At 39.9% G+C, this 20,588-nt stretch overlaps 2 protein-coding genes and 1 non-coding gene across 3 annotated transcripts in view; all 3 read left to right on the top strand.

The window, feature by feature from the left end:
* LOC148825419 (uncharacterized) overlaps window positions 1–15,950 on the top strand; it is a 244,459-nt gene extending 228,509 nt beyond the window's left edge. Inside the window, exon 4 of the mRNA XM_088926312.1 lies at window positions 14,552–15,950. Within this exon, the coding sequence (XP_088782438.1) occupies window positions 14,552–15,090 (539 nt within the window). The 3' untranslated portion in view covers window positions 15,091–15,950. The remainder of the gene's footprint in view (window positions 1–14,551) is intronic.
* trnal-caa (transfer RNA leucine (anticodon CAA)) lies at window positions 3,761–3,871 on the top strand. Its single transcript has 2 exons — window positions 3,761–3,798; window positions 3,826–3,871. It is a non-coding gene; the product is annotated as a tRNA-Leu (tRNA).
* On the top strand, window positions 6,594–14,213 carry LOC148825420 (uncharacterized). The gene is made up of 3 exons (XM_088926232.1): window positions 6,594–7,232; window positions 13,754–13,983; window positions 14,111–14,213. Exons 1-3 carry the CDS (start codon window positions 6,845–6,847, stop codon window positions 14,132–14,134), a joined length of 642 nt encoding a protein of 213 aa, XP_088782358.1. The 5' UTR covers window positions 6,594–6,844; the 3' UTR covers window positions 14,135–14,213.
* Window positions 15,951–20,588: the final 4,638 nt, after the last annotated feature.

The raw sequence follows: 20,588 nt of genomic DNA, 5'->3' as shown, positions 1-20,588 counted from the left end.
GACAGACAATGAAATATGGGTTATTTCGAGGTCGCAAATGTGAGATATAAAGTCGCAATTACGAGGTATAAAGTCAGAATTCTGAGTTTTAAAGTCGCAATTCTCAGTTACTAAGTTGGAATTCTGAGATACCATAGCGCGTTTTTATTTTTACTCCCTGGCGGAAACGGGCTTCCATAGAAATGGTCAGATTCAGAGCCATTGCAGTTCGTGCTAATTAGAACAACGCCAGTACTGAACCCTCAGCACCGTACTGACTACTGAGCACAAGTTCAGCTGCTCGCCAGCTTTGTTACGCACAGTTTTGCATTGCTATTGAGCTCAGACCAGGAGCTGATCTTCAGACAGTACCGTGTTAAAAAAGCAACATGAGCCAGGCAGGAGTCAAACCTACAATCTTCTGTTCCGAAGTCAGATGCGTTATACATTACGTCACTGGCCCTAATCTTACGGTGCTCAACTGCACCATAGTGACCTCAGCGCCACTACTAGTAATACATCGCCCCCGGCCAAAATTGCTTAGTAAAAAAAAACGTTTTCTATACTTGTCTGTTTAAAAATATTATATCTGTAAAAAAGACAAAGGGTTTGTGTGTCGCGCTAAAGTTTCGATTCATTTCAAATGCAAAGAAAAAACCATTTTCTTCCAAGAAATCATAAATGTGTCTCATCCTCCATACTATAATTCTCTCTTGTAGTAGTAAAGCATTTTGAGTCAAACCGAACAATATATTAAAGGAACAAGTAATAGGTTTATTCCATGCTGAAAAGAGAAGAGAGAAAATACAACGTTTCAGCTGTGAAACCTTCTTCAGGTTTGTTTTCTCTCTTCTCTTTTCAGCATGGAATAAACCTACAATATTACTTGTTCCTTTGCAGATACGCATGCTGACGTAGCTACCCACCTGAATATATTAAACGTTTCATCTATACGATTAACATAATGTTCTCCTGAATAACTACAGTAAATGACAAAGCCATAATAAAACAAATATATTTACGAATTTTAACTTTTTATACAGTAAAGTTTTGTTGTGAACATGAGCCCTGTTTATCGATATCACCAACACAGTTCTGGATTTTATTCTGCCTTCCTATGGACATATGAATTTTCTTTCACACAGCAGCTTGCATGTGTGGTAGCTTATTAGCGCCAGGGAGAAAAAGAATATTGTTGGCTTTTAAGTGAGAAACCATTTGCGTTTATACAAAATCACAATGCGTTGTCCCAGACATTGGGACATCCTCTGTTTAAACACTTGTCGTTTTCTCTAATATTGGCTCCTGTGCTTCGGTCCATTTGAGAGAGAAGACACTGAAAAAGTCGTGTGAAAGTGGATTTTGCACCTGCGCCAGTGCTGTAGTGGTATCATACAGACACCCATACAAATCCATCACACGTTGGAAGCTCTGGAAGGCAACGTAAAATATTGCTCTGTCTGTTGGTGGATTAGGTATGCATGCTACATTTCAACGTAAAATGCAATGTAAAAAGATCAAATTTGATTCAAAATCGATTAATGTAAAAACCGATAAAGCTCATGTTTTTTAATCTAGTTTTATCTATATCTATATCTAGATTTTTCAAAGGTCTTAAAAAAATGTTTATCGCGATTGTGAAAGTTAGAGAAGGTGTACCAGCGCGTGCCTTTATATCGCCAGCTTCAGTCTCTCCTGTAGCTGCGAGAAGGTTAAAAGCGCACAAGTGATCTGTCTTTCGTCAAAATAATTGCTGGAGCAGCAGGACGTAGAGTACAATCCAGCAGCGGTAGACAGTGCTCGGCGAAGAGCTGATTCTGTTTTCAGCACAGGGAATGAGAATGAGCTCAGTCTGGTTCCCAGCAGAATCCATCCTGGTTTGGTTGCTGTGCGTCTGAGGCTCTTTGGATCACAGCGTGAAAAAAAGAAACAATTGCTCAAGAATAGCTCCGTCTGGCTCCCAGCAGAATCCATTCTGGTTTGGTTGCTGTCAGACTGTGCATCTGAGGCTTTTTGGATCGCAACCAGAGGAAGGGAAGATATCACTTAAAAAAATCAGAACTGAATATTTGCAACCGGGGCCTCATACTTATCAAATTATTAAAATAATAATTATTTAACTATCAGATTGTGTTTCTGCAACATTTCGTGCACAGTACGCCGTATTCAACAATAAAACAAGAGTCACAACGAGGCCTTTACAAGCAGTCTGGCGTATTTTCCCCTTTTATATTTTTGCCACTTTATATCGAACCTGTTATACTCCCAGAAGTGCGCAGTAGCTTCTACTTAATACAAATATACAATTCACCGCTGGTATAAAGAGATGTGTGCCGTATCTGCCATTATAAGCATTTGTTTAAAAAATAAGTCCACAATACGATAAAAACACAGAAAGCACAAAGTTAATAATTCAACGATACAAAATCAATACCAAATCATAAAGCCAATTAAGTAGCTATCCTTTGAAAACAGAGAACACCTTTATATCTACAATAAAAATGTGACATTTGTATCTACTTTTGAATTACTGTACAAAGCAGACAGAGTAGTCCCTGAATTCAAAGATCAGATCTTGGCCAAAACAAGACAATCAGACATGAGCTGAATTCGGAACAAGAGCCTCTGCTTCGTCGTTTATTGAGCTTTTGATCAAAGTCTGAGTAAAAAAAGATCAGCTATTTTAACTGTTTGAATCAAATACACAAAGGGCACCTTCCTTCGAGCCAGAGTCAAACAGGCAACCTAAGAATTCCCTCTTGTTTCCGCTACAGTCCTCTGCTCTACCAACTGAGCTATCAACAGATGTCGGGAGCTGCTCTCTGGCACATACTGTCCAATGTAGTGAAATGTTCCGGATGATTTAAATCCCAGATCGACATCGTTTCCAATTCGTTTCCTTAGTCTTGTTTACCTTGAATTTAAGCCACAAACCAGGATTCTACTGTATAAACTTCCGGAGATATTACAAAATGTTTGATGGAGCATCAATCATTCCAGGCGGAAATTAACTCCTTTTCTTTCTCGAGGGATCATATTAAACATTTCATTTGGATCGAGAAGAGGATCACCATGAGACACAAAACAAACTGTTTCATTCTGTCTTTATTAGAATCTGTATCACAGCTAATGCATGTAAAGCCTTTTGTATGCGAGAGTGAGAGTTCAGTTATGCTAGGGAGTGTGAGAAAAGAGAACTGAAATTTAGTAAATTAATATTTAAATAGAGTGTAAATCTTTAAAGTGTCACTGCAAAATTATTACAGGGGTCTACCAGCTGCCGGACGTACTTGTTTTGGGACTATTTCCAATAAGTACCGCATTAGTAGTTGTGTGTCCTTACTGGTATCTTTTAAACATTCGGTTATATACAAACTGGACAGAGACACAGTAATAATCCGATTTTAACGTGTCCTGCATTTTAACTTACTGAACAGAGTAACCACAACAATACTCCTGAGTCCTGAGCACCACACTGAGCAAAGGTTCAGCTGAACTCTGACTTTGTTCAGCACGACTTGTTGTTGCAGTTGAGCTCAGAGCTGGAGATGATCTCCATATTCTACCACACTAACTAGTCCTAAACGTAGTACACAGTACACACTTTTTTAAAACAATTTAAAATATTACACAAAGGCTGTAAAGCACACTCTGAATCGATCCGAATATTTGATTTCCGCGATCCGTTTAGGCAACAAAAGGCAACGTGGCGCTTCTCCAGCAAAGCATTTCTCACTTTTGTGAACTACTGGTCCTTTTAACACACCAACTTACATACCTCGTCAGGATGGCCGAGTGGTCTAAGGCGCCAGACTCAAGGACTCCTCTCTTTCCATTGCTTGGGTGTTCTGGTCTCTGAATAGAGGCATGGGTTCAAATCCCACTCCTGACAGCTTTTCCCTCTCTTGCATTTTTCCTGTCTTGTGCTCGCTGACAACGACAGAAAGAAGAAAACGGAGAAACCGGCTTGCGGGCACATGATGGGCAGGGAAATGCTTCGTGAACACTTCAATGTGATTAGCAGAAAGTCAAATAGGCTTCGATTTCTCCCTTAAGAACTGTTTGGGGTGCCTGTAATCGAGTAAAGATTTACTAAAGAAAGTGTGACTTCCATGAGAGGAAGGGAAGATATCACTTAAAAAATTCAGAACTGAATATTTGGATCCGGGGCCTCATACTTATCAAATTATTAAAATAATAATTCTTAAAATATCAGATTGTGTTTCTGCAACATTTCGTGCATAGTACGCCATTTTATCTAAAACAGTCACAACGAGGGCTTTACACGCAGTCTGGGGTATTTTCCCCTTTTATATTTTTGCCACTTTATATCGAACCTGTTACACTCCCAGAAGTGCAGAGTAGCTTGTAAATAAAAATGTACAATTCACCGCTGGTATAAACAGATGTGGGCTTTGTTTGCCTTTGTAAGCATTTGTTTAAAAAATAAGTTCACAATACGATACAAACACAGAAAGCACAAACTTTATAATACAACGATACAAAATCAATACCAAATCATTATGCCAATTAAGTACCTATCCTTTGAAAACAGAGAACACCTTTATATCTACAAAAAAAATCGTGACATTTGTATATACTTTTGAATTACAAAGCAGACAGTAGTCCCTGAATTCAAAGATCAGATTTTGGCCAAAACAAGACAATCAGACGGGAGTTGAATTCGGAACAAGAGCCTCTGCTTCGTGGTTTATTGAGCTTTTGATCAACGTCTGAGTGAAAAAAATTGCTATTTCAACTCTTTGATTGAAGTACACAAGAAGCACATTCCTCCAAGCCAGAGTCAAACCAGCAACCTAAGGATACTTCACTATTTCCACTACAGTCCTCTGCTCTACCAACTGAGCTATTTGTTTCTGGCACATTCTGCCTGATGTTGTGCAATGTTTTGGGTGATTTAAATCACAGTTCGACATCAAGTTTTCAACTCGTTTCCTTAGTCTTGTTTACCTTGAATTTAAGCCATGAATCAGGTTTCTACAGTATGAGCTTCCGGAGATATTACAAAATGTTTGATGGAGCATCAATCATTCCAGGCGGATATTGACACCTTTTTTTCTCGAGGGATCATATTAAACATTTCATTAGGATCGAGAGGAGGATCGCCATGAGACACAAAACAAACAGTTTCTTTTTGTCTTTATTAGAAAGTAGCATTTGTGCTACATTAATAATATTTTTGTGGAAATATAGAAGTTGTAATTTTTAAAACTTATATTTGAATCAAAATGTGGTTTTGAGTGTTCATGTAATTAGTTTGTTTGTCATTACTATATATATATTGCCATGTTACCAGAATTTGTAGCTGAAGTTTAATACTTGTGTTTTTTATGATGATTAGCCATTTGTTTATTACAATATTGTATAAAATGCATAATTTGAACTATATATTTTTCAGGGGTGAATAATTATGTATTCTCAGAATAAATTTCTAAACCAAATCATTGGCTTGATTTACTAGTTTCTACACCTATGAGACCTATCTTTGATGTATAATAGACCTTTAACTATATAGGTATAATAGTCCTTTAAATGTATCCGTATAATAAAACTCCAACCATTTATGTATAATGGACATACTGTATAATCAGAGATGTGTAATTGACGTATAATGATATACGTATATTAAAATTTCATTCTAGACCAATTACGGACCACATTTATACATCTAAGGTATGCGTTTAATCAACGTACTGTACAACGTACTGTATGCTCAGTAGAGGGGTTGTCATATTTTGTCTGTTAATCAAACATAAACAACAATTATGGACAACCATTTTTTGCCAAGGTTGTGAATATTATAATGCCTTCAAAGTCACATTTAAACTTTCTGTAAAATTTAAAAAAACACAGAAATACAAGCGGGCACTGATTTGTGTTCACGATACTCAAATGTAACAAATCCTGTTCTGGAAATTGTCTCTTCTCCTCTTGTGAGCCACAATCCCACCAAAAGGTCTCTGTGTGTCTCTGTTTGGGAGATGTCAAGATGCTGAGCCCGTGCTGTGCTTCAGTGGCGGGTGTAGAAGACATGCTGTTGTACACGGAATGCAAATTGAGCTCCTTGGACATGAAAACTGACAGATGGTTAAACCTTCTCTAAATAAACAGGAGATCCTGTGTCCGAAGTCCTGAGGTGTCTTTCTTCCTGTCTTGTCATACAGAAGGACGACCACATATGGCTTGATTTTGTTAAATGCAAGTATTTATTTCCTTTCTTGGAACCACTTGTTTTTCGAGAATTTCTAACAATTTGTGAAATATGAAATAGAAATCTTGCTTATAAGTGCAGAAGAAATTCTGCCAGTTGGCAAGAGAACGGCACCATTTTTTTTTCTTTAACCAAAAACCTGCATAGGGAGATAAAAATCCAATTGAAAAAATCCACTTGAGAAGTTTTCGTTGGGGAGGATGGTTGTGGAAGGGCAAAAAAATCCATCTGTTCCGTTACGAACGGCGAAGGTCGCAGGTGATTCACTCCTCTTGACTAGGTGGCGCTAGGAGGTGCAGAAAAGTTTATATCCGGCTGAAGAAACTCCTCTTTCTCAGCTCCGCTTCTCTATTGTTTTGAAGCTGCGGCCGCGCTAACGAATGACGTCATTATACTACGCGACCTGCATGTACTTCAACCACGTGTGGGTGACGGAATAATTTTCTTTAGATAAAGAAAGTTGTTGTTTTTCTTTAAAATAACTTCAGGTTCTGAATACGTAACGTCTTGTCGACTGTGTTTATGCTTGAACAGAGCACAGCCCTGACAACAGGATCTGTGAAGAATAAAAAATAAGTTGTTCTGTTTAAACTTCGGAAGTCAGCCTTTGTTTCTGACCGACTCTGAAGAAGGATGGCGGAGTGCTTGTTAAATCTGCAAACCCAGCTTGACTCTTTCATGCACGTTTTGCTCAAATCGATCGTGTATGAAGTGTCAGAAGTTTTTGGAAACAGGATGTCTGACTCCGAGAACGAGTTTCAAGACAAACTCCGCAATATCTCCCAGATCCTGGTGAGACGGGCCGTGTTTAAAATCACACAGTGTGTGGAGGACAGTGTCGGGAGTGAAATGGCGCAACTGAAGAAGGAAAACGAGAGCTTGAAGTGGAGATTGCAGCTGTGGGAGAAGGAGTCGGGAGCAGAAGGATATCAGGGACCGACAGATCATGTTGGATACACGCTTCCCTGTGAAGTGACTGCAGGAATAAAAGAAGAAATGGACACGAAACTAGAGCTGTCAGGTCAGTGTGGTGACTTGTATGTAGTCGGGATCTGTGCGAGTTTAAAAACAGTGTCTTTAACTTCCTCACTGGTGAGAGTATAGTGGAGAGATGCAGAGTGAAGTGGGAAAGACTTGTGTGTTGTAGCAACGGGATTCTTTACTGGAAACTGAACTGTTTTGTCTGGTTACGGTAATAAACACCTCGTTCAGATTCAGCAATTGTTTCACTGAATCAGTGAATAAATACAACGTCATTAGGAAAGAAAACGTATAGATATTGTTTTTACATCGTATTGGCTTTTTATATATTTACTGATGATTGTGTATATAACAATTTTAATCGGTTTAAGTATTTCAGTCCTCCGGTCCTCCTCTTCTCAATGCAGTCTTAATCTTAATGTACTGTAGTGTCCAGTCGGTCAGTGAGTCTGCATTAACCCCTCTCTCTCAGTGCTGTGTTATTGTACTACAGTGTCCAGTCATTGTGTCTGTATTAACCCCTCTCTCTCTCAGTGCAATGTTAGTGTACTTTAGTGTCCAGTCAGTGTGTCTCTATTAACCTCTCAGTGTCAGTGCAGTGTTAAATGTAGCGTGCAGCGTTATGTGTAATGTAGTTGTGATATTATTCCAGTAGACTCGCATTTTATACAGCATACTCGCATTTATATCCAAAATTGCATATAATCAGAACACCATCCTTAAATGGAGCAGTGGCTCTGTGGCTAAGGATCTGCGCCTGTGGCTGGAAGGTTGCAGGTTCAAATCCTGCGGCCGGCAGAGGAATCCTACTCCATTGGGCCCCTGAGTAAGGCCCTTAACCCCAACTGCTCCAGAGGTGCTGTACAATGGCTGACCCTGCGTTCTGACCCCAAGCTTCTCTCCCTATCTGCTTGTCTCATGGAGAACAAGCTAGTGTATGTGAAAAGATAAATTCCTAATGCAAGAAATTGTATAGGGCTAATAAAGTAATCTTATCTTAAACAACTCATCTGTCACTGTACTAGCATGTCCATGTATATAGTTTAAATTACAATAAAAACAGTGATACAATTTAACTTTTCTTGTCTTGCTTTTTTTCCTCTTTGTACTTATATTGATGTTCATGCTGCATGATAACTAGTGCCGATTAATTATATCTAAGTTGCAGAGTAGACAACAGTTAGTTCTTTTCACGTTCTGGGCGTACAACCAGCTTACCAAATACATGCCCTTTACCTTACTGACCAAGAACAGGCAGCATCTTTAAATATTTAGGTGCAAAGCTAACTTCAAGACACTAGACTGCATAGTTTGCAAAATACAAAAACAAAAAAATTATATTATCATCTCACTTCCCAGGTCTCTCCCTTATCTCTTCACTGCTAAATAACGTCTTTGCTATCTGAAATTTAAATTTTAAGCTAGTACTTTTTGTGTGGATATTACTTCCTTTTGAGCACAACTCGAAGCTCGTGTTAAAACTCAGGGCTCAATACTCGACCCTTTACTTTTCAGCATTTACATGTGTCCACTTGGTCAGCTTTTAAGGTCACATGGCCTCAACTGTCATTTCTATGCTGATGATTTTCACCTAGACGTCCATACCAAACCTGATACTGATGTGGCTTTCTCTATTTTATCGAATTGCATCTCCGACATAAAAAACCTATGTGAGTCAGAATTTCCTTCATCTTAACTGTGACAAGACTAGAGTCATGCTTATTGGCACCACCCACAAACTTTGTAAAACCAATGCTCTAGACCTATCCGTAGATAGTTCTGTACTTGAGCTTCAGTCTAAATTGAAAACCCGAGGATGATATTTAACTCAGACCTGACATTGGACCCATATGTGCAGCATATTGTCAAAGCATCTTCCTTTCACAGCCACCTTTGAAGGTTCTATATACAGATGCAGCCATTCAAAACGCGTGAGGTACACCATGGTACAACATGGTGGGCGTGTCGCATCAAAACACGGTATGATGCAGTGTAACGTGTCATATGACGTCATATCGGAAAGTATCCGGAATCACCTTGTAAAACCGCCAGGAGGAGCCATTAAAGGTTAACTCTCATGTACAGCATTTGAGCTTTTAAATTTAAACTGTGTATTACAGCATGTTAATCATCAGTCATTAAAAAGTTGGTATATTTTATGAATGCAAGATTGTTTAGTTGGGCAAAAGTACACAACACAACCTTTATCATAAATATTTTAATTATGCAGAAATATTTTATGCATCAAAGCCTTTACCGAAGATATCACTAATAGTATTAATGAATGACCTTGGATAAGCTGTAAACTCAAAGTATTACGCTGGTCCACATTATTTGTAACCATCATTTTAAATGAAAATACTTTTATTTTTTCATCGACAAAAAGTAACACCACAGCATTTCGTTGATCTAACTAACAAGAATGGGACATTAGCTAGACAATATGATAAAGGAATAAATGACTTTTTTGGTTTATTTCTTTAGCACATTTATTTGAACATTTCCATCGATTGTACAAGCACTGAAAAACTGCCAAATCCCTAGTTCGTCGGGCATTTTCTTTTACTATGACAGACATAAAAACTCCCTTGCTTTTAACAGAGCGTTTCATAATTTCTAACAACGAAAATGATTTAAACTGCAACACTTTTATAACAAGAGCTCAAAATATCACAAGGATCCTCAAGAGATCAACAAAGACAACAGAAAAAGATATGTGTATCAGATACTGTACATGAGAATCCAAGCTTTTTTTATCTACGCTAAGAAGTAGTCTTTAAAATTTCTTCATCACACAGTGAAGTCAAAATTCCGGGATGTGCGTATATTAGAAAATATAGGACTTCTTCGAATGTGTGTCAGGCAATCAGACTTTGGGACCAGAATTATCAGTTTTATTAAATGTCTTTTTGATACAATCAGACAAATGCAACATAAATGGTTATCTTTGTCTTTTAAGTATCTTAATAAACTATCAGCATAGCTTTCTCCCCGTTTAGATTTATTTTTCATGGGATTTTGGGATCAAACGTGGGAAGATTAGATTGTAATCATTTTTATTTTTTAAATACATTTTAGGAAAGTGTAATCTACACTAAAAAGCTGTATTTATTTTAATGATTCCCTCTCTCACTCCAAAACATACTGGTAGGTTAATTGGCTTATGGGAAAACTGGCCCTGGTTATGTGTGTTTGTGTCTGTCTGTCCTGTGATGGACTTGCGCTATGTCCAGGGTGTATTCTGCCTTGTGTCCGTTGCTTACTGGGATAGGCTCCAAATCGTCTGTACTGGATAAAGAGATTAGAAAATGGATGGAAGTAAAGGCACTGTGTGGATGGAACTATACACAGTGTTAGAAACCCACTGTGAGATGGCAGCATCTCACTGAGGATAAATTATTTTATAGGGCTGGCTTAAGGAAACAGCCTTTCCACCTCTCTTGCACATCAATAGCCATACCTAGTTAGTTATTTCAACAAATTGCCTCTAAATATACAAATCTTAAGATGCTGGCTCTGTGGATCCGCATCAGCTATGTTTGTCCATTCCTTCAATTCATGTGCATCCAACACACAGTTTAATGCTAGCAACTACACAAAATCTAAAATACAATCCTCATTTCAGTATCTATGTAAACATACAGTCTGTTAACTTCATCATCTTCATCAAAAGTATGCCTAACCCCATCAGGAAGTGTTCTTGTTATCAGTGTATTCCTCAGCTTTCCTCAAATTATCTTTTTCCTACCAACATCTCTAGTCTTATATCCTGCAATAACTCAGCCAACACTTAACCCCTCAAAAGCTGCTTGTGTTAATTTCTTTAAATCACAAATATCATATGTAAATACTGGCCATGTAATACTCTGCATGGTGGAATAATAGTTTATTTTAAAGGGAACTAGAGAAACTAGGAACTAGAGAAATCAAGAAAGCCATTTTTTTTCTAGAATTAATAAATGCACATCCTGTTCACTGGGGAAATTAAATCCACACTGAGCATCTTTAATATGTTCAGAATTTGACAGCGAGAATCCTGATCGGGATGCATTACGCCTGTCCTTGCACTGGCTTCCTATCAGGTTTCGAGTCAACTTCAAAATCCTCATCCTCATTCAGTACCTATCTGGCTTATTATCTGTCTACTCCCCACCTTTGTCCGTCTGACTCTGGTCTTCTCGCTGTCCTCAAGAACATCTACATTCTGTGGGTGACAGGACCTTCTCTAGCTGCACCGCAGAGCTCTGGATTTGTATCCCCAGTGATATCAGTCACCTACCCTGAGTGCATTTAAATCTAACCTCAAAACCTTTTTCAGAAGACTTAGTGTCTGTATCTGCTTCATTTTCTAATTGTGGTAGCACTTCTAACTGCTTGTCTTTCTTTTATGTATTTACTTTGTGATCTGTGGTCCTTATAACTGTTTTTACATCTACTGTATTGCTTTATTGCTTTGTCACTCTTCTCATTCCCTCTTTGCTAAATGACTTTTCATACTAATCTGATCAATCTAACTGCTTATTTTCTGTGCTTTCTCTATCCTGTTAGATTTACAATTATTCTGAAATTTTTCTTCTTGAAATGACTCATTTCTAAATACCTTTTTTCACTGTTAATATCTTGCAGCAACTATGCGACAAAATATACACTTAGCTCAACCTGACAGTTCATCCTGCTACCAACATTGAATAAAAAAATCTTTAGATTTCTATATTTGTCTTTATCTAGTGGTTTCATTTGTGACACAGGCTAAACTTTCTTGGAAAAATGCCTTTTATGTGTTGCGAAAAACTGACTTGCTTTAACAAAATATATTTACAGATCCTTTCGCCTGGCAATCTACCTGAATGCCCAACTATCTGAGAAGCCCTCCATGAAACCATGTTTGCTATTAATTCATTTGGATCTCACTGACAGAATTGCTGTTTTTTATGCGTGCTAAGTTTCTGATTCCTCACTCTGTTTCATGTGTAGAGATGGATAAGACTTTATTGATCCCAAAGGGAAATGGACGTACATGTTCATGAACATGTTTGCATGTTCTTTTGTAATATACACTTTATTGTGATTTTTTGTATATCTAAGCAAGTGTTCCTGCATCCCTCTTCTGCACTATGTATAGTCATGGCTTTTTTCTGTTTGTTTATTTCAAAGTAACACCTGCTCCATTTCTAAAACTTTTTGCTCATGTTTATTTTGTATTTTTTACACCTCTAGCACTTTAATGTCCTGAATTTATATTTGCCTTAATTTGTAGGAAGAATTTTAGTTTTAGCCTTAAAAAGCTTCAGTTTTCACTATCTTTTGTTTCTTGTCCTTCAACTGTTATTATTGATCACCGAAGTATTGTACTTGACATGACTTCATTCACCCTTTCCTGAACGTCTGTGAGTGGCAGAGATAGTGCTGTCTCTGGTGCGATCTTTTGCAGCTGACATTTCACTGTTTTAAACGAATAAGAAATTAGATTGCTCATAAATCACTTATTCTAAATAAACACAGCGTAATTGCTCTCTGAAAATGTTTTCTTGTTCATTTTGGAGACCTTGATCGAAACTGATTTTAGATGTCAGAAAGGATTTATTTTCTCTGTGTATTTCTGTGTGCGTATTTCCTACATTGCTTTGTCGAGATTTTAACTTTATATTTAGGCTCAGATTTCAACTATAAATCTCACACTAATTACTAGCGGTAAATACTGATGTTTTGCTCCCTCTTACCACAAAAATCTATATGTATTGTATCTGGGATGACCTAATTTTTGTACGTGTACCTACTGTGATTCGGAAACGGAACGGTTAAAGATGGCGACAAGTCAGGCACCCAGAGGGAGGGGGAGGGGGGGTGCGTCTTCCTGCCTCCATAACTAAAATGCCAAATAGGAGTGGCTTAAGCGATGTACACAGTCATGTAACTGACAGTTTGAGGTAGCCTATCGTATAGATTTCGCTTTGTTGCTGATAGATTAAGCTTTCGAAACTCAGCCCCAAAGTCATGTGACTGATTTTTCACCCTGTTTCATTGGTTAAACGCAATGATCACATGCACCACCATGGTAACTGGGATGTGTAGTTTTTAATTCAGTTTGAATTATAACTGTACGTACTGTCTTCATATTTGGCCAGGGCTTTAAAGAGAGGGCGCGCCAAAAAATTTCGATGCCGTTGTCCTGGAAGAATTTGACCTCAGAACGTTTGACTAGCCTACTGTATGTTCCTAAATTAATATCATTTATGACCTTCTATCTATCTGTCTACCTTCAGATGTGTTATGCTCCTCTTCTTTTTATGCTCAGCTACTAAAATTTCCCTTTAGCGGTAAAATTTCCTATAAATATTCAATACTAAGCGGATTAAAATGTGCACAGTAAAGAGATTAAATGATTAAATCTTTTCACTACCGACTAATGCACCATGAGTGCCCGTCGGTCATTTTGGCCAGCCAATCACGTACTGCAGTACAGGTTTGTACCGTGCATTTTGAATGGCTGCATCTGTATAATAAAGTTTATTATTATTATTATTATAATAAAGGTCTTGTCTTCTTGTCCTGTGTTTTCAGGCTCAGAGGCCAGTGTTCTCCCTGATGCTGGGGAAAGGGCTCCTCTTGAACAGCAGCACAGTGAGGAGGAGGAGTGGAGCTCCAGTCTGATGCAGGAGACAGAGATCACTGCTGCAGAAGGGAAAGAGACACTCAGTGAGCAGCACACAGAGAGCAGACAGAGTGTGGAGGATCTGGACTCGGTGCCCATGATGAAGACGGAGCCTGAGAGTGGGACACCTGGACTCTTAGTATGTGATACTTTTACAGAGAAGATTAATAATCAGGACATGAACAATATGTCACAAGGTTGTAATGAACTTTACTGTGTCTCTGTACAAGAGCTCAAAGAAGAACTGAGTGAGTTTAATCTTACAGATAAGGACATGGAGCCCCAGTTGATTGACCCCGCAGAGCTGAAGAAGGAGCCCCAGGTGATTCAGACTGCTGAGCTGCACACTGAAGGACACGATGGAGAAAACAAATCTCAGTTTCAGAACAGAGAGCAAAATCATTCCATGAAGGATTTGCAGAATAAGAAACCCCAGCATGATCAGACAATGAGGAAGAATCACTCAAAGCCTTGCTCAGATGGAGTGGACAAACTACCATTACAACACAGGGATGAGCAGCATTTTTGTCAGTCTAGCATTTCAAAAAACCTTCGCACAGGAGAGAAATATTTCACTTGCCGTCAGTGTGGGAAGAGTTTTAGTCAGTCACACAACTTAAAAAGACACCAGGGTATTCACACAGGAGAGAGACCATTCAGCTGCAATCAGTGTGGGAAGAGTTTTAGAGACTCAAGTGCCTTAATAGTCCACCAGCGCATTCACACAGGAGAGAGACCATTCAGCTGCAGTCAGTGTGGGAAGAGTTTTAGTCAGTCAAGAACCTTAATAGTCCACCAGGGCATTCACACAGGAGAGAAATTATTCAGCTGCTGTCAGTGTGGGAAGCGTTTTAGTCAGTCATACTACTTAAAAAGACACCAGCGTATTCACACAGGAGAGAGACCATTCAGTTGCAGTCAGTGTGGGAAGAGTTTTAGAGTCTCAAGTGCCTTATTAGCCCACAATCGCACTCACACTGGAGAGAGACTGTTCAGCTGCAGTCAGTGTGGGAAGAGTTTTAGTAAATCAAGTAACTTAAGAGCCCACCAGCGCACTCACACAGGAGAGAAACCATTCAGCTGCAGTAAGTGTGGGAAGAGTTTTAGTCAATCACATGACTTAAAAAGGCACCAGCTTGTTCACACAGGAGAGAGACCGTTCAGCTGCAGTCAGTGTGGGAAATGTTTTAGTCTTTCAAGTAACTTAAGAGCCCATCAGCGCATTCACACAGGAGAGAGGCAATAGAAAACACTAGGGAGGAGATCACACACCTATCTACATCAGTGGAACTGCAGTGGAGAGGGTCAGCAGTTTCAAGATCCTGGGAGTTAACATCTCAGAGGACTTAACCTGGACCCACCACACTAAAACCATGGTCAAAACAGCACGGCAGCGCCTATTCTTTCTCCGTAGGCTAAAGAGGTTTGGCATGCCATCACATATCCAGGCCAACGTCTACAGGTGCACTATTGAGAGCATCCTGACTGGTTGCATCACTGCCTGGTATGGGAACTGCTCCGCCCAGGATCGCAAAGTACTGCAGAGGGTGGTGAAGTCAGCACAGCTCATCACTGGCTGTGAGCTACAAAACATCCAGGATATCTACTCAGCTAGATGTCTGAAGAAGGCCAGGTCCGTTCTCAAGGACCGCAGTCATCGCAGTCACAAACTATTTTCCCTCCTACCATCCGGTTAACGGTACCAAAGTATTCGGTCCAAGTCCAACAGACTACGGAAGAGCTTCTACCTCCAGGCAATCAGACTGCTAAATAGCCAACCTCCAGCTCCTTTAGCAAATCACCTGTAATGGCTACATGGACACACAGTTTTCACTGTATTCAGCATAACCGCACTACTTGTATATATTGCATACACCATGGACACATAGCAGCTCTACTCATATTGAGTTTTATTCAATTTCTATTACATCTGTTATTATGTAACCTTATTTTCATAATCTCAATTTTGTGATTTTTGTGTTTTTGTGATTTCTGTGATTCTTGTGATTTTTGTGAGCTTGCAGAAAAGACATTTCATTGCCAGCAACTACTGCTGCATGCTCTGTTGTTGTGCATTTGATAAATAAACTTTGAAAATAAATTGTTGCAGTCAGCGTGGGAAGAGTTTTAGTGACTGAATCACCTTAAGACACCACCAGCGCATAAGATAAGATCACTTTCTCACATTAGGATTTTGTTTTCTCACAACACTCTCACTATGAGGCCCACAGATAGGAAGAGAAGCTAGGGGTCAGCATCTCTGGTGTAGTTGTGGTTAAGGGCCTTGCTCAGGGACCCACCAGCATAGGATTTCTCTGCCAGCTGTGGGATTTGAACCAGCAACTTTCCACCCACAGGTATAGATCCTTAGCTACAGAGCCACTGCACCTAATCGCACCAGAGAGAGACCTTCCAGCTGCAGTCAGTGTGGAAAGCGTTTTATCCAGTCAGGTGACTTAAAAATACACCGCTTTAGTCACCACTTTAGTTTTTGATTTAATCATAATCTTAGTCAAGTCAACTGAAATGTCTATTAGTTGAAGTAGGTAACTGCGTCAGCATGTGACATCTGTTAAAGGTTCCTGTTACGACCCCAAGTGTCTAGGGGAAAAAGGGTGTAACATTTAGGATAATTCTTTTGGAAGCAGGGGGGGTTTTGGTGAGGGACTAGGAAGTATGATAACAAGGGTAAGGAACTAGAGTGGTGCCAAAGGAAAGAAAATAACAAACAAAAAATGGAGCTGGCTATGACAGTGAGGGAAAGCTAATCTGACTACAAAAGAAAACCCGAAACACACGGTCTTCGGTGTCTTCAACACCCTAGCTAACCTGCACTGACTACCCAAAACCATACAAGACAAATGGCACTCACCCGTACTAAACTAGTGTACTAATACAAAATCAACTAAGTGTGTAAGTGTACCCAACAACCTAAACTAACCTTATGTACAAAAGTTCACACAAAAACACAAGTGAACCAGGAAGACAAATAAGGGAAAACAAGAGTAATAAATAGCAGCAGGGTACAAAAAGAACACAAAAGTTGAACATGTAACACTGGGGCAAGGTAATGACAAAAACAAGGATGAACACACAAACAAACGAAAGTACAAAGAAACTAACGTAAATCCAACAAAACAACAAAGCCGAAGCTATACGAAAATACACACACACAAAGCAAAACAAACCAACAAACCAAGCCGAAGCAATAACCAGGAGCGAAGCGATAACCAAAACCGAACGGGACCGAAATCAAACGAAAGGCCTCTTCTTTCTGAAAGCCTCCATGTTATATAGTGAATAAGATGTGTTCTGATTGGCTGAGGCTAATTAATGATGACATCATACTGAAACAGTGGAGTGATGGTGGGCCAATGGGGAAGGGAGAACAATCAAGGGTCAGCAGTGTGGAACTTGGAAAAAAACACACACAGAACACACACTGGGACGTAACAGTTCCTCAGCTGACACTCTGCGTTTTCTTCTCTTTTCAGCATGGAACAAACCTGTACTTGTTCCTAAAATGTCTATTAGTTACTTTGTAGTCACCCACTTTTGATTTAGTCTAGTCAACTAAATGTTAGTCAACTAAATGTTGACTATAATTACTCTTACTTATGGTTGATTAGAACAGAATTGGTTCTAGTCATGCAGTTTACTTTATGTGTATAATAACATGTATAAAGATTTACATGTTAGGATGAGCAATTATATGAGCGATTACATTAGGATGAGCGATCCCTCCTCAGCAAAGGGCTCAGTTTTGTACCAGTTCCAAGGAAGCTGGACATCCCCCAGACCAATGTCGACCTTAACCGCTTTTACCGCAGGATCCGTCTCAGAGCACATTTTGCTGACAATTCCTCTTCACAGGCAGCTGATAACAACCCGGTTATTGATGTCATTAACAACATTAATCCCAAACAGAGCTGTTGGACTCCCTCCTCTGGCCGTTTTCCACCAGTTGATTATTTCATCAACCAATGCACTAATCAAGCTCCCAAGGCACTCTCTATACCCAGTAAACATAGGTCTAACCTCACCCAAGGAGAAAATCAGGCGCTCCAGTCTCTCCGCAACAGGGATGATATCATCATCAAACCAGCGGACAAAGGAGGTGCTGTTGTGGTGTGGCGTAAGGATCTATATGTCTTTGAAGCCTCTAGACAACTAACTGATACTTCTGCCTACCTCCCTCTCCAACAGGACCCTACCACTGACTACCAAAAGGAAGTGGTATCCACCATTTCCCTTCTTATCAGCGGTAATGAGCTCCCCCAGGAACATCCACAGGTGTCTCAATTTTACCTCCTCCCCAAAATCCACAAACCGGACACCCCTGGACGGCCCATCGTATCAGCATGTAACTGTCCAACTACTTACATTTCAGCCTTTCTCGACAGCCTCATGAGACCGCTGGTTGAAGATCTTCCCTCATACATCAAAGACACCAACCACGCGCTCCAACTATGATTTCCAATTTCAGGGTACCGAATGCCACATTTTTACCATGGACATCACATCTCTGTACACCGTCATTCCCTTACAGCCCTCAAGCACACGCTGGACAAACGCACAGTGCTTGATCCACCCACCCACACCCTGGTACGCCTTGCAGAATTGGTCCTCACACTGAACACATTCTCTTTCAATAATCTTTTTTACCAACAGGTCAGTGGAGTTGCCATGGGCACCAGAATGGGACCCAGCTATGCCAACATTTTTGTCGGCTGGGTAGAAGAACGCTTCTTCGCTTCCTACACTGGCTATGTCCCTGACTTCTACAAACAATATATTGATGACTGCGTTGGTGTTGCCACATGCTCCAACGATCAGCTTGAGTTCTTCCTGCACCATTTCACCAACTTCCACCCATCCCTCAAATATACGGTTAACATATCTTCCACCACTCTTCCGTTTCTAGACATCCACTTGTCTATCAACTACCCCCGTAGACATCCACTTGTCTACCAACTGTCCACTCGAAGCCCTCGAAATGTACTCATTTTTCATCAACAGAGGATACCCCAGCAGTGTGATTGACAGGGCCCTTGCCCGAGCCAAAAACACCCCCCGGACCATCAACCCGATCAGGAACTCTCGCCGTAACAACCGCATTCCTTTGGTGCTTCCTTACCACCCTAACACACTTCCTATCCCCAGGACCATTAACCATAACTTTTCCATCCTACAGGATGATCCCTCCATTGGGGCCCTCTTTTCTGATCGCCCTATCATCTCATATCGCCGACCACCTAATCTGCGTAACCTCCTTGTTCACAGCTCCCTTGACCGCCCTCAACAACCATCCACACCAGGCACTTTCCCTTGCAACAGAGCTCGCTGTATCACTTGCAAGTACACAGCCACCACCACACTCATTCAAGGCCCCTCAGGACAATTCCGGATCACCCAGACAGCATCTTGTACCTCCAGCAACCTTATTTACTGTATCTCTTGCAGTAAATGCCCAGCCATCTACATTGGAGAAACAGGAAGGAGACTCTGAGACCGCTTCAGAGAACACGTCAGGGCTGTGAAGATTAAAGATCTCTCCAAGCCCATTGTTTCTCATTTCACCTCTGACGGCCACGACCACTCTAATCTCTCCGTCTGTGTTCTCAAAGACGGTTTTCTGAACTCATACATCAGAAAGACCACCGAAACTAAAATTATTCTGCAGCTAGGATCACACATTCTCCCTTCTCTTAACGACAGACTACTGTTCTTTTAAATTTTCTCCATTCATTGGAAGTTTCATTTCACACCTCTCTGCACCCATTCTGACTTCACACCTCTTGATTGGCCTCTCTTTCTGTCCCCTGCTCCCGCCTCTCACTCCTCCTCCTTCCCAACCTTTGTTCTCCCGCTACTTTACCTTTGCCTACTGCCCTGTCTCTCTCACACCTGAAGAAGGCTCCACGGCCGAAACATTGTGTTCTCTTTCTTCTTTTTTTCAGCATGGAATAAACCTATAACTTGTTCCTATTTTAATCAAAATAATATTAAGACCTGTATGTATTCAAATAGTATTATCATTATTTATACTTACGCATCAAAAGACGATTGCTGAGAAAAACATGACAGTATTTAACCTAAATGGCAAACAACAAATATCAGCAATGCATTGTGGTATATAATCAGAAAAGATGCTGTGTTAGATATGTTTTCAATTTCAATTATATATGCATTTATTAATGTTGTCAATATTATTACGGTTGCAATTTAACCATGGTGAGAATCCCTGCCTGTCATACAGGAGAGTGGGGTTTGATTCCTGACAGGGAGCTAAGGAGCTTTTTCTATGACCTGTTTACAATTTAAACTGTAGTGTGAGACACCTTTCTTCTACAGAAATCTATTTTTTTAAAGGAGATGAATTAGTTATAACAACACAAAACATCAAAGTGAAGTTGCTTTTCAGCAACTCCTTGGCTACATGGGAATTTTGTTTTTTTGACAGCAGGGTCATTTGCAAAATTAAACAAGGAATTGATTCACTCCTGTGGAATACTGTATAAAATGGAAGACAGGTTTGATATGGAAACAACTACACACATTTTAGTTTTTTTTCCAATTGTACTCCCATCAAAGTGACATAAGAAAAGTCATTGTCAGAAGTGGGATATGAAAACAAGCCACCAGGGGAGACGGATGTAATAACGTCACCAGAAATATATTGAAAACAAATGGGCTGTCACTAAGGAAATTCATAGAGAAATACAGGTCCCACCATAAAACACC

Source organism: Atractosteus spatula, chromosome 10 (assembly GCF_055471065.1).
Source record: "Atractosteus spatula isolate fAtrSpa1 chromosome 10, fAtrSpa1.hap1, whole genome shotgun sequence".
Lineage (NCBI taxonomy): Eukaryota > Metazoa > Chordata > Actinopteri > Semionotiformes > Lepisosteidae > Atractosteus > Atractosteus spatula.
Note: the sequence above shows the minus strand (reverse complement) of the source record. Positions and strands in the feature narration are given on the sequence as shown.

What these genes read in the sequence shown, in the direction of transcription:
- LOC148825420 (XM_088926232.1), top strand. Translation starts at nt 6,845, where the DNA reads ATGGCGGAGTGCTTGTTAAATCTGCAAACCCAGCTTGACTCTTTCATG. An exon ending in CACGAAACTAGAGCTGTCAG is followed by an intron (nt 7,233 to 13,753) that starts GTCAGTGTGGTG and finishes CTGTGTTTTCAG; the next exon opens with GCTCAGAGGCCAGTGTTCTC. An exon ending in GTGGGACACCTGGACTCTTA is followed by an intron (nt 13,984 to 14,110) that starts GTATGTGATACT and finishes TTAATCTTACAG; the next exon opens with ATAAGGACATGGAGCCCCAG.